Here is an 11,972-nt window from a genome sequence, read left to right as displayed (position 1 = left end):
GAGTTCTGTAGAGTAGAATCGTGTTTAATAGTTCTGTACAATTGAATCGTGTTGAATAGTTAGAATAGAATCGTGTTGAATAGAGTTCTGTACAATAGAATTGTGTTTTAATAGAGTTCTGTTGAATAGAATAGAATCGTATTGAATAGAGTTCTGTAGAATAGAATCGTGTTCGACGTCAAAGCTGAAAAATGGTGAAACCTGAAAGCAGCCATCTCACCGCAGTGTAGCTGATTAAAACATGCGCTGCTTCTCCGCGCCGCCTGGTGGCAGTAATGTCCTGCTCGGTCTGCGGGTAAACTAAACAAATATACGGTAAGCAGCAACGGGTTTCGCGAGTTTAGCCTGTAGCCTGCTGGAGCCTTAGAAGCATCGCAGCATTTTACAGAGTGCTGTTACTGATTTTATAACCGCGTGGAGCAGAAATTAAACTCCGAAATCCTGCCCTGGACTTCAATGGCAGCGAGGAGCCGCATCACGGTACCGAGCGTGTGCTAATGGGCTCGCGGGTTTAGGCACTGGGTGACACTTTGGCTTGATTTGCTTTCATTTATACCGAGCTGAGTGAGGTTTATTCAGTGGCTGTCTGATGGTGTTTAAGTGGTTTAGATACCGGCTTGCTTTAGTGTTACACTGCGCTGCCGTGTCGCTTGTTGGGAGTCAAAATCCGGGAAAGAAAGAGGCGTTTACCTGCAGCTGCGATAACATTTCCTCCATTATAAAATCTCACTACTATCCTATCCTCCTAACTCCTTCACGTCGTTTAGCACAACCGCATTTCTCACGCGTCAGCTTCTTTATTTTCTTCACTATTCACTACGTCTTTATTATCCGTGTCTGTGTTTTATTTACAGCTGCCGACTGTCAAGTGACCTGTTGTTTGCGACACTGTTTCCGGTTTCGCGAGCTAGCCAGCTATCTTGCTCTTTAACGAAACTCAATAAACACAGTTGACTCCTAATGAGATTCATTGAAGTGATTAAGAGGTTTACATTTCATGTTGTGTCCGTTTTCCTGCTAAGCTAGACCTGTAGCAGAAGCTGCGTTGTTGTCAGCTAACAAACACGACGTTGCTAACGCCGTAGCGGGGCTGTTCGATTCCTTTGCGCCGATTCCTAAGAGTCGATTCGGCGCTCATATTCTCGAAATGCGATCTTTTAAAGGGGGCGGGGGGTATATAAATAAGAAATTTGATGATAATTCTACCAAAAATTTACTCTACATAATAGAAAACGGATAATACACGTCAGTGATAGTGATACGAATGATAAGGCATGTAGACCGATTTTAAACCTTGGGAGTCGACTCGATCTTCCTGAGCCTTGTGTTCGACACATTTTTTTTTGCCTGAATCGATTCCCATTCCTAAACTGGTAGAGATCTGATGGTTAACACTAAATATATAAGGATTTCATTGTGCTGGCCAGTTTTGTTTTGTTTTTTGTCACGTTCATGCATGTCTTTACTATTTGTTTAAAATGTCAGATTTTAAATTATTGTCACGTATCGTGTTTAAAAAAAAACAACGACGTTTGACTTGCTAGCCAAACTGCATAGCTTGGCATAGCGTTGCATTGCAGTGCAGCACATTAATCAGAAAAACGACGCCAGCTTTCTAAACAAAACTATTAAATAGTCATTTAAAATAAGCAGTGAGACAATTTCCCAGTGAAAATTCATTATCTGAGGACATAACTGTGAATATATGGTCATGCTTCCTCGGTGCCTATATGGCTAACAAGCTAACATTTCAGTCAGATGCATTAGCAAGCGTGATTAGCCACCAGAACAAAAATAACTTCAAAAACACTTTATTGGATTAACGTGGTTTTATTAACTTAATCTTTTGGCTTGACCTATCAAGAGGTGTTCTCTCTCTCTCTCAGTGGATAATGTTATCTGTGCTCCCATTTAATAAAAAAATATATATATATTCTCTAATTTATTTCATTTTTGACATGAAAATGATTTCCAAGCCAAGTTGGAATTATCTCACGCTAAATGTTCAATAAGTCTTGTATTAATCAGGGCAGTATGACTAATCGGGTTTTTAAGCGTTTTATCATTTCATCTCGCTGCAAATGAGGGTTAATAATTTCCCCTCACAACTGAGCAGAGTCTCGGTAACGCGTAACTTGTCCCTCGATACGGTGAAGCTTTCTCCAAGGACGCGCTTAACATCCGAGGAAGGAGTCTCCAGTGCGAGCGTGTCGTGACGGTCCGAGGTCACGCCGTAACGTCGGACGTCTTCAGGACAGAGCGGTTTACGCGAGAGGAATGAAACACTTTGGGGAAAGTGATGTTTTAGGTCTCGTGGGAATGAAGCGCAGCGTGAGAGAAACTTCACACTGAAATCTTCATCACATCCGGTTCTTTACGTTCTATCTTCCCTAAAATGCGTTCGAAACAGGCTAGTTAGGTAGCTGAGAGTAGCTTAAGGGTGTTGTTATGGTTACAGTATTTTATATATATATATAATCAGCACAACAATCTCTTCAACCGGTTAGTCCTGAGCCGACACCAAAAACGCGCCCGTGAAGGAGATTACATCTTCGCAAGTGAAAATATCTTGAATACGGTCAAATTTAATATAATAAGATTCCAGTAAACCAATAAGTGTGAGTTATTTGCACAAATAAACGTTTACGTTATATTACTACATACAAAAGTATCTGCACCCCTGATCATCACACCCATGTGAGCTCGTTGAACGTCTCGTTCCAGGTTTATTTGCTGTTATAATGTGCTCCACTCGCTAAGGCTTGGGAAGGCTCTTCGGCTGGATTTTGGGGCGTGGCTGTGGGGATTTGTGTTCATTCAGCTACACGAGCGTTAGTGATTCGCTGTCTGGTGAGGAGGCTCCAGTCAATCCTGGAGGTGTTCATTGGGGATGAGGTCAGGGCTCTGTGCAGGACACTCGAGTTCTTCTACCTTCTACTCCAACCTTCACACACCACGTCGTCACGGTGCTTTCTTTGTGCACAGGGGTGTCGTCAGTAAAATTCTATATAATTCTGTTTGTTGAAGAACTACGTATGGGTGCGATGGTCAGGGCACACGTTCTAGAAACAGGCTGCGTGTTCCCCTATGGAGAAACAGTAGAGAATCTGTACTTCAGTCAGGATCGCTTAATTCCAAAACGGTTCTGGATCCAGCGTTCCCTGAATCCCTGAATTTAATCAGAGCAAGATTAGAACTCGGTTCTCTGTACTAACAGAGTTGTGTGGCTTTAAAAACAAAAAAAATGATTTAGGGTTTGAGGGGTTTTTTGGTTTTTTGTTTTTTTTGTAGAGCAGCAGTTTTTCCATCAGTCGCTGCTCTTTTTTGCCTCTCGCTGTGCACCATCTGTTATTTCTGCACCAGCGTTGCTCCATTACTCGCATCCGCGCTCAGTGCCTTCTCTAGTCCACTTCATCAAGATGCTGCGTGTGTGTGTGTGGAGAGAGTGTTTGATCCGTATTGCTGACTGATCGTTGTGTGTGTGTGTGCATGCAGGTGATGAGAGAAGAGCAGCTGCTGCCCTCGTGGCTGGCGGCTCAGTAAGGCCGTGGGCTCAGCATGGCACAGGGAGCGCCGCAGTTAGACTACCACGTCCTGCAAGACCTGAAGCAGCGTTTCCCCGAGATCCCAGAGAACGTCGTGTCCCAGTGCCTTCTGCAGGTGAGCTTGTTCTGGAGAATAAATAATAAAACGGGCACTCGAACGTAGCACTAGAGAGAGAGAGAGAGAGCGAGAGAGAGCGTGACCTGGCCTCGGCCTCGGCCTCCACCGCCGCCGCTGCTGAGTCTTTGTTCCCTTTTCTCATGTTTGCTCTCTGGTCAATAATTCATGATTAGATGAAGGAAGAAGCTGGAATTCTGATACCTGTTACAGAACGCTGACTCATCGACATGGAGCGCTTTAAAACCAACCCATATCCGGATCAAATATAAATCATTGTCATAAAACGGTAATAATTAAAAAAAAATAAATACATTGAACATGAATCATTATAAAAAGTTATATCCTTATATTGATCATGCTAAAACTAGAATTTTTTTTGTATATGTGTGTGAGAGAGATATAGAGCTAGAGATATATAATTTAAAAAATAAAGTTAATTTTAAAAAGTGACACAAATTGTTATTAAAAAAAACAAACGTTGAATTAATAATTATTATAAGAAATTTAAGATGCATCATTATTAAAAACAATAACTAATTACATTTTTTTTATATCACTTTGAATAAATATTTTTGACATTTATTGTAGTTTAATAGATTTCTTAGTGATGTAATAATACTATATAATTATAATTAAAATACAAAATTAATATTCATCATTGTGTAACTATGCGAAATTTCTAATCGAGTTAAACGAATATCGTTCTAAAAATATACAAATGAATCATAATGTATAATAAAAAAAGCATTAGCAATATAAAACGTATAACAATTAATAATAAACACATTTTAATCATGATAACTTTAAAACTGTTACAGAAATATTATGGCTTAGAAAATTAATCAAATGAATGATTATAATTATAAAACTATTAAATATATCTAACTTTAAAAAAAAAAAAAAAAAATTTATACATGTGCTCAGTCAATTGTCTAGCCTTATATTAGAGTTTACAATATTAAGAAACTAACTCTGCTGAACAGAATCGTGGGATTGCGCTCATCGCAATCTCAGACGCGAGATAACGTAACGCTCGTAGAAATTCGGTTTTGTGATTTTCTTTCTCTACGCAGAGAAACGTTTAAGCTCTATTATGTATTATTTTGCTGCGTCTGGAGGTCCTGGAGGCGCTATATTTTATTTAAAAGCATTTAAAAATTGACGCGTCACGTTTGTCGTTTATTTCTATACGTTCGTTGACGGGTTTTTTTTCCCTCCTTCTTCAGAATAACAACAACCTGGAGGTGTGCTGCCACCTGCTGGCTCAGGAGAGCAGTCGCTACCTGTACGAGGAGTTCCACAGCCCAGAGGAGGTGCACCTGAGCCGCAACCGCATGCTGCACATCAGCGTGGGCGGCTTCCCTCCGCCCGAGAGCAGCAATGCCAACGCCAACTCCAACGCCGGCTACACCAACTACTTCAGGAGCGACCATGGGCGCTCGGCCAGCACGCCCACCCCTCCGCCTGCCGTGCAGGGCATTTCGCCCACCTTCACCCCCGTGCCCGCTCGCTACATGACCCCTATCACGCTGGCGCTGTCCTCGAGCATCCCATCTGCCCCTCAGGCACTTCAGATTCCCCCCGGCGCGTATGTGAACAGTGGGAACAACCTGTTTATGCGCCCTTCCCCTTCTCAGAGCCCTCAGCCCTCGCCCTGGGCGTCGTCCGGAGCGCCCGTGTACTCTCCCTCGCCCTACAGCACTCCAACATACCAGTCTCCCTACAGCTCGCCCCAGCACCAAGTCTTTTTACCCATCAGCCCTCCTACCCTGCCCAACATGACGTACCAGCACGTCCCCTACAGGGCCTACATGCCCACCAAAGGCTCCATGAAGAACCAGATCGAGATCACGCTGGAGGGGCGGCAGCGCAGTAACTCCCCCATCCACACTCCGCAGGGGGCGCTCTACATGCCCAACAGCCCCTCCCCGAGCTCTCCATCCAGGGCCATTAGCATGGCACCACCCCCCGGCACCTCCTTTCACCCGGGCGTGTACCTGGGTGGCGCGCGCCCCCGCCCTGCCTCCTCTCCCCAAGCCGGAAGCTCCGCCTACATCAAGATTAAAATGGGGCCAGGCCAGCAGCAACAGCTGGGATCGGGATCACCGTCGCCGCCCGTGGAAACGGAGTCGCTCTTGAACATCGTGGATCAGGGCGAGAAACACGGCACTCCCGCTCCCATCCTGCCCATCTCGGCCACCTCGGGGGGCAGAGTCAGCCACGTCAGCCACATGCCCCGGCGCTCCAGCTCCGGCTCAGACGACTACGCCTACACACAGGGTTAACCCTTTAATGTCATTAATAATACTACAATAATGTCTTTTATCTGTATTTAGTTAAATCGTGTAGATACTGTAAATATTGGCGTGAGCCTTGACTGTTAATTGTTATCGTTGTCATGGTTACAAAGTATCAGGAGAATTGGTTAGAGCTGTGTGACATTGTAACTGTGTGACAGTATAAGAACTGGGAAACTATTCTTTATCATTTGTTGTCATTTACCATGTAACTTTGCACGTGAGTGCGCGTGGTATATTAATGCATGGTCACACGTGCTAACTATCAGGATGATCTCGCACGTGCTTATGGTTTATACGGTGTATACGTATGTGCTGTTTCGGGTCGGTTCTGATCTGAGCCTGTCGTCCGTGTGACCTGTAGCTCTGTTGCTGCACCAGCGCGCGAGGATGGAGCGCCTGCTGAAGGAGCTGCGGGCCGAGAAGCAGAAGCTGGAGCAGCTGAAGGCCGAAGTCAACGAGATGGAGTATGACGCGCTACAGAGGCGCTTCAGACGCGTCAACAGCTCCAGCTTCATCCCACGGGTGAGCGCACACACACACACACACACACACACACACACACACCCCAGAGCTGCTTGGGGTCCAGGTTCGACTTTATTTCCACCACCAGCGTTGCAGTAATTGACTTTAAAAGCAGTAGCGTCGTGGTTACAGTAACGGAACGCTGTAGCGCCATCATTAAAGGTGCGGTCAGTGATTTTTAAGTCTGTGAATGAATGATTATAATATTCAGACTATCAAACACATCCCGGATATGTTGTAACGTAATGCAGTATGAATGTGCACATGATGTTAAAGATCAGGATGTCGTTTGGAGTGTGTGTGTGTGTGTGTGTGTGTGTGTGTGTGTGAGAGAGAGCGAGATCATCAGAATGTGATTATTTACCATCATTATATCAGGTTCCTCATGATGGTGTTAGAAATCAGAGACTTAGTTATGAGTGATGGGGATGGTGCGCATGTGTTTCTCTTAAGTAAGTAAGTAAGTGTGTGTGTGTGTGTGTGTGTGTGTGTGTGTGTGTTCCAGCCTGAAGAGATAACCAGAGTCCGGACGCAGAACAGACAGCTTCAGATCGACATTGATTGCACCTTGAAGGAGACGGACCTGCTGCAGTCTCGAGGTAAAATCCCAATCAGTGTGAAGATGATTCTTTTGGATTGTTTGGTTGCACATAATTAATTAAAGAGCCAAGCCAGGGAACAAAAACAAAACAACACAACAACAGCATTGGCTGAGGGAGTTGGGGATGAAAATCTAAACCGGAACCCTGCAAAGGAAAAAGACATTTTAAGATGTCGAGCGGTAAAATGTTTTGTAGGATCTCTGTGGAATGCTTCTCGTAAACCAGCGAGTGGACTGATCACATTTTGGAGGCGATCCAAACAGGGTCAAGGTCAAAAATGTGTTTTTCTTCAGTACGTTCCTCCCCACGTAAACACGTTGGTAACTAGAAGGACTTGTTTGGCGTGCCCGTCCCCGTCGAGCTCGACTTGCTCTTACTTTGTTCGTTCCATCGATCTCATGTATAGTATTTTTCCAGAATATAATCGACGAGCCAATCGACATGCGAGTCTGGAGCGATTGACGGTTGCAGAGGTGTTTTGAACGCCCCGATACTAACACAGCGTGGAAGCTCCGCCCCCTTCCCCTTCTTTTATCTCGTCTCGATCTTGAATAAATTCAGAGTGTATCTTCGACCTAGCTAACATAGTGTATAGTTAAGATCGGAGGGTTTTTCTTTCTCTCTCTCTCTCTCTTTTTTTCTTCTCTCCTCGGTATAAAGATTAAATAGGCCTACAACAATGTGCCAGATCTAAGACTCTACAAATCTTTTTAATGGTCGTGATGAATTAGTTTACATGCGCTCTTTATTATTATGAATAATAATTACTGTACATAACATCTCTTCCTTTTATAGAACAGTCTCCTTGTAGTTGTTTTTGTGCGAACTGCGTTCCTCCCCGAGCCGTTTCTCTTTCCTTCCTGTAAAGTTTGTCCTGCTGTATTTAAACTCTTTTATTTCTAGCATCGTTCCACAGCGGTCTAATTTAACGCTGAAGCTTGGTTTCATGTCGTTCTCTATGGAGCTCTAATTAGTTCGGTCTCTGACACCCTTCTCGGTTTTCCATGACGAGTAAACGCTCGGTGCGTGGCCACGATGTAAACGGAAATGTCCCCGTTTTAATTATTTAGCTTAATAGGTTTTAAGGTTAACGCTATTCTTAGACGCCGGCCTGATCGTGTACGAGCTTTAGGATGGTTTTATTTATTTGTTTGTTTGTTTATTTAATGACTTGAACACTTGTGTTAATAGTTAATAGTCTGTTTTAATATGACTTCTCTAGCTTCAGCCCCGTGATGAGTCGGTCGGGGTCGGGGTCGGGTTATCTCAGCGTGGAGTGGGTTGTTAATGTAAACGTGTTCAGTTAGCTGTACGTGAGGAATAAGGCGATGTCGGGCGGAAGATGTCATCATCTGTCTGTTTTTTGTCTCGTTCTGTTCAGGCAAGTTCGACCCTAAAGCCATGAACAACTTTTACGATAACATCCAGCCCGGTCCGGTCGTCCCGCCCAAAAAAGGTGAGTTTTTACACGATCTCCCCCGCTCACATAGCTAGCTCGTAACGGAAGACGTTACCTAACTTTGTTTTCTTTTTCATTTTTCTGTGACTGTGAGCCACGAACTACGTGCGGTTCTTTACTGATGTGGTTTAGGAAACAGTGGGGCTTCCTGTCATCTAGAAAACAGCGGAACGTTATACTGGCGGCCATCTTGTCCGATCAGAATCGGTGGAAATCTGAATGTGATGATGATGATGATGATGATGATAAACTAGTTGTAATTTAAACTTAAATGTAAATATGGATCATCCCTGATGTTATGTTATAAAAACGTTTATTTAAACATAAGCTGGTATTAATAAACTTTTTATTTAAAAAATGTTAAAGTGCTGTTATAGGGAAAATAATGACTGACGGGTCGGTGAGTCGGAGCAGCAGAACCGTCACGTCACGTCACGTCCCGAAATGTTTTAATCCTTTTGTCCCACGGCACTTTGCCAACTATGAAATTTTTATTTTTTAGTAATTGAAGAATGAAACGTCACACTTTTTATCCGTTTATAGTTACGTTTAATGTTGTAGAATGTTGCGGAACAAGTTACTTCCCTGTTCTCAAACAGATCGTGTCGAAGCTCTTTAAAATCCGTCTACGTACACGTCCCTGTGAACGAGCCGCTACTATAGAAACGATGGCGTATTCGAGCGAGGACGTGTGTTAGTGTCAGAGCTGTGGTGTGAGCAGCAGTAGGACGTGTCAGAGCTGTGGTGTGAGCAGCAGTAGGACATGTGATCGTGTCAGAGCTGTGGTGTGAGCAGCAGTAGGACGTGTGATGGTGTACAGTTGCAGTGAGGACCTGTTGCACTTCATCCTGTGAGCTGCAGTAGGAGACGTCCTCCATCCGCTCGGCTCCTTTAATACCTTATTGATTTCCCCCCTCACTGGATTTAGCACTTACTGTCTTTCCCCTGCTCGCTGTCTCGCTTTAATTCTCTTTGACCTCCGCTGACTCTGAGATCGGGAGGTGAAGTGCTGCAATATCGCGTTACAGGCTTCTCGTCATCGCGGCATCTCTTTTCAGCACCTGAACGTCACTGCTGAATGATGTGAGGATGAGTCAGGAATGTCCTGTAGGTGTGTCTTGGTTGCGCTCTCTGTCCCTCTCTCTCTCTCTCTCTGCCTATCTTTCTGTTTAACTGTCTGGCTCTCTTTCTGTCCCCATGTCTTTTTCCTTTGTCTCTTTGGTTTATGTCTGTCTTTGTCTGTCTCACTCTTGGTCGTCTCTCTGTGTATGTTAGATGCAGCAGGAGGAGGAGGAGGAGCAGCAGCAGCAGCAGGAGGAGGAGGATCAGCACCGAGACCGAAGCCGGCGCCGCAGCGTGACGAGGACTTCGAGGGCGCTCAGTGGAACTGCGAGAGTTGCACTTTCCTCAACCACCCGGCTCTGAACCGCTGCGAGCAGTGCGAGATGCCGCGCTACACCTGAAGCTCCACCCCTTTTAGCACGGCCCCGCCCACGGCCCATCCCCCGACCTTCGCCTCACACCTCCTTTCCCATCATGCACCTTCGCAGGTCCTGCTGAGGGAGACGCGACCAAATCTGTGTACCCCGTCAGGCCATCCTCCCTCTTCATCTTATTCAGGCCCCACCCCCTGCCGGCCTTAATCGGGCCCCGCCCCCTCATCTGTGCACTTGTTCGAATGACTTTTCTTTCCTACTGAAAAATGATCAGGCGAGCCTAAGCGAACAAAACTGGACCGGTCGGCTTTTGAGCTGAGGAGGGTGTGGTTTAATTAAATGTCCGGGGGGGGGGGGTTGGCGGGGGCACCTTTCCAGGCAGAAATAGACAGCCATGTTTACACGTAGAAGGGAACCCGAGCCGACTGGACGGTAAAGCGACACAAGCCAGGCTCTGGTTGGTCTCACTGTAGAACGTCACACTGTATGTGCTCGTGTAGAGCCTCTCGCTGACTGAAGAACACTAAGAGACAAAAGTGCACATGATTTCTGTCCTTCCTGGTACTTTTATGCATATTATGCCATACTGTATTGTGTTCAAAGGTGTTGATTTATTTCCTGTGCAAATGCATCATGTTGCTGTACCTAATAAAGGAGTTGATTCTATGTGATGACACTCGCAGCCTGAGCTCTTGATTCTGAAAGATGATTGAGCTGAATGGTGAGGTTTTACATCCCAGTGTATGTTGCTTTTGTTGCTAGCCAAGCTGTTAGCTAGCTACTTTATCAAACTCCGTGTGTGTGTGGGGTGGGGGGGAGAAGGGTGTGGGGGGGAGAGAGAGAGAGAGAGAGAGAGAGAGAGAGAGAGAGAGAGGTGTGGGGAGGGAGAAACCTTTCTCCCTCCCCACACCTCTCTCTCTCTCCCACCTCTCTCTCCCAAAGGTACAGGGGTGGAGAGGGAGGGAGGGAGAGGGAGAGCAGTGTGGGGAGGGAGGGAGAGCAGTGTGGGGAGGGAGGGAGAGCAGTGTGGGGAGGGAGGGAGAGCAGTGTGGGGAGGGAGAGAGGGAGAGCAGTGTGGGGAGGGAGAGAGGGAGAGCAGTGTGGGGAGGGAGAGAGGGAGAGCAGTGTGGGGAGGGAGAGAGGGAGAGCAGTGTGGGGAGGGAGAGAGGTATGGTGAGTGTGGGAGGGAGAGAGGTATGGTGAGTGTGGGAGAGAGAGAGGTATGGTGAGTGTGGGAGAGAGAGAGGTATGGTGAGTGTGGGAGAGAGAGAGGTATGGTGAGTGTGGGAGAGAGAGAGGTATGGTGAGTGTGGGAGAGAGAGGTGTGGGGAGGGAGAGAGGTATGGTGAGTGTGGGAGGGAGAGAGGTATGGTGAGTGTGGGAGAGAGAGAGGTATGGTGAGTGTGGGAGAGAGAGAGGTATGGTGAGTGTGGGAGAGAGAGAGGTATGGTGAGTGTGGGAGAGAGGTATGGTGAGTGTGGGAGAGAGAGGTGTGGGGAGGGAGAGCAGTGTGGGTGAGTGTGGGAGAGAGAGGTGAGTGTGGGAGAGAGGTATGGTGAGTGTGGGAGAGAGGTATGGTGAGTGTGGGAGAGAGAGGTATGGTGAGTGTGGGAGAGAGGTATGGTGAGTGTGGGAGAGAGGTATGGAGAGGGAGAGAGGTGTGGGGAGGGAGAGGGGTGTCAGGTAGGGAGAGGGGTGTGAGGTATGGTGAGTGTGGGAGAGAGGTATGGTGAGTGTGGGAGAGAGGTATGGTGAGTGTGGGAGAGAGAGGTGTGGAGAGGGAGAGAGGTGTGGAGAGGGAGAGCAGTGTGGGGAGGGAGAGGGGTGTGAGGTATGGTGAGTGTGGGAGAGAGGTATGGTGAGTGTGGGAGAGGTGTGGGGAGGGAGAGCAGTGTGGGTGAGTGTGGGAGAGAGGTATGGTGAGTGTGGGGAGGGAGAGGGGTGTGAGGTATGGTGAGTGTGGGAGAGAGGTATGGTGAGTGTGGGAGAG

At 46.4% G+C, this 11,972-nt stretch overlaps 1 protein-coding gene across 3 annotated transcripts; it reads left to right on the top strand.

The window, feature by feature from the left end:
* tab3 (TGF-beta activated kinase 1 (MAP3K7) binding protein 3) lies at window positions 1–10,653 on the top strand. 3 transcript variants are annotated; one of them, XM_053625965.1, is made up of 7 exons: window positions 1–315; window positions 3,496–3,660; window positions 4,890–5,943; window positions 6,325–6,485; window positions 6,991–7,084; window positions 8,469–8,543; window positions 9,822–10,653. In XM_053625965.1, exons 2-7 carry the CDS (start codon window positions 3,559–3,561, stop codon window positions 10,007–10,009), a joined length of 1,674 nt encoding a protein of 557 aa, XP_053481940.1. In that variant the 5' UTR covers window positions 1–315; window positions 3,496–3,558; the 3' UTR covers window positions 10,010–10,653. The 3 variants fall into 3 exon arrangements, with proteins under 3 accessions (XP_053481940.1, XP_053481938.1, XP_053481941.1); XM_053625963.1 differs by lacking the exon at window positions 1–315 and adding an exon at window positions 327–480; XM_053625966.1 differs by lacking the exons at window positions 1–315; window positions 9,822–10,653 and adding an exon at window positions 327–480 and having other exon boundaries at window positions 8,469–8,833.
* Window positions 10,654–11,972: the final 1,319 nt, after the last annotated feature.

The sequence above is a fragment of the Ictalurus furcatus genome, chromosome 5, assembly GCF_023375685.1.
Source record: "Ictalurus furcatus strain D&B chromosome 5, Billie_1.0, whole genome shotgun sequence".
NCBI classification, from domain to species: Eukaryota; Metazoa; Chordata; class Actinopteri; order Siluriformes; family Ictaluridae; genus Ictalurus; species Ictalurus furcatus.
This window is presented reverse-complemented; position numbering and strand designations above follow the sequence as displayed.

Excerpts from the sequence above, each read along its gene's own strand:
- tab3 (XM_053625965.1), top strand. The coding sequence starts at position 3,559 with ATGGCACAGGGAGCGCCGCAGTTAGACTACCACGTCCTGCAAGACCTG. Across the intron at positions 5,944-6,324 it reads CGACTACGCCTACACACAGG|CTCTGTTGCTGCACCAGCGC; the intron begins GTTAACCCTTTA and ends TGTGACCTGTAG. Across the intron at positions 8,544-9,821 it reads GGTCGTCCCGCCCAAAAAAG|ATGCAGCAGGAGGAGGAGGA; the intron begins GTGAGTTTTTAC and ends TGTGTATGTTAG.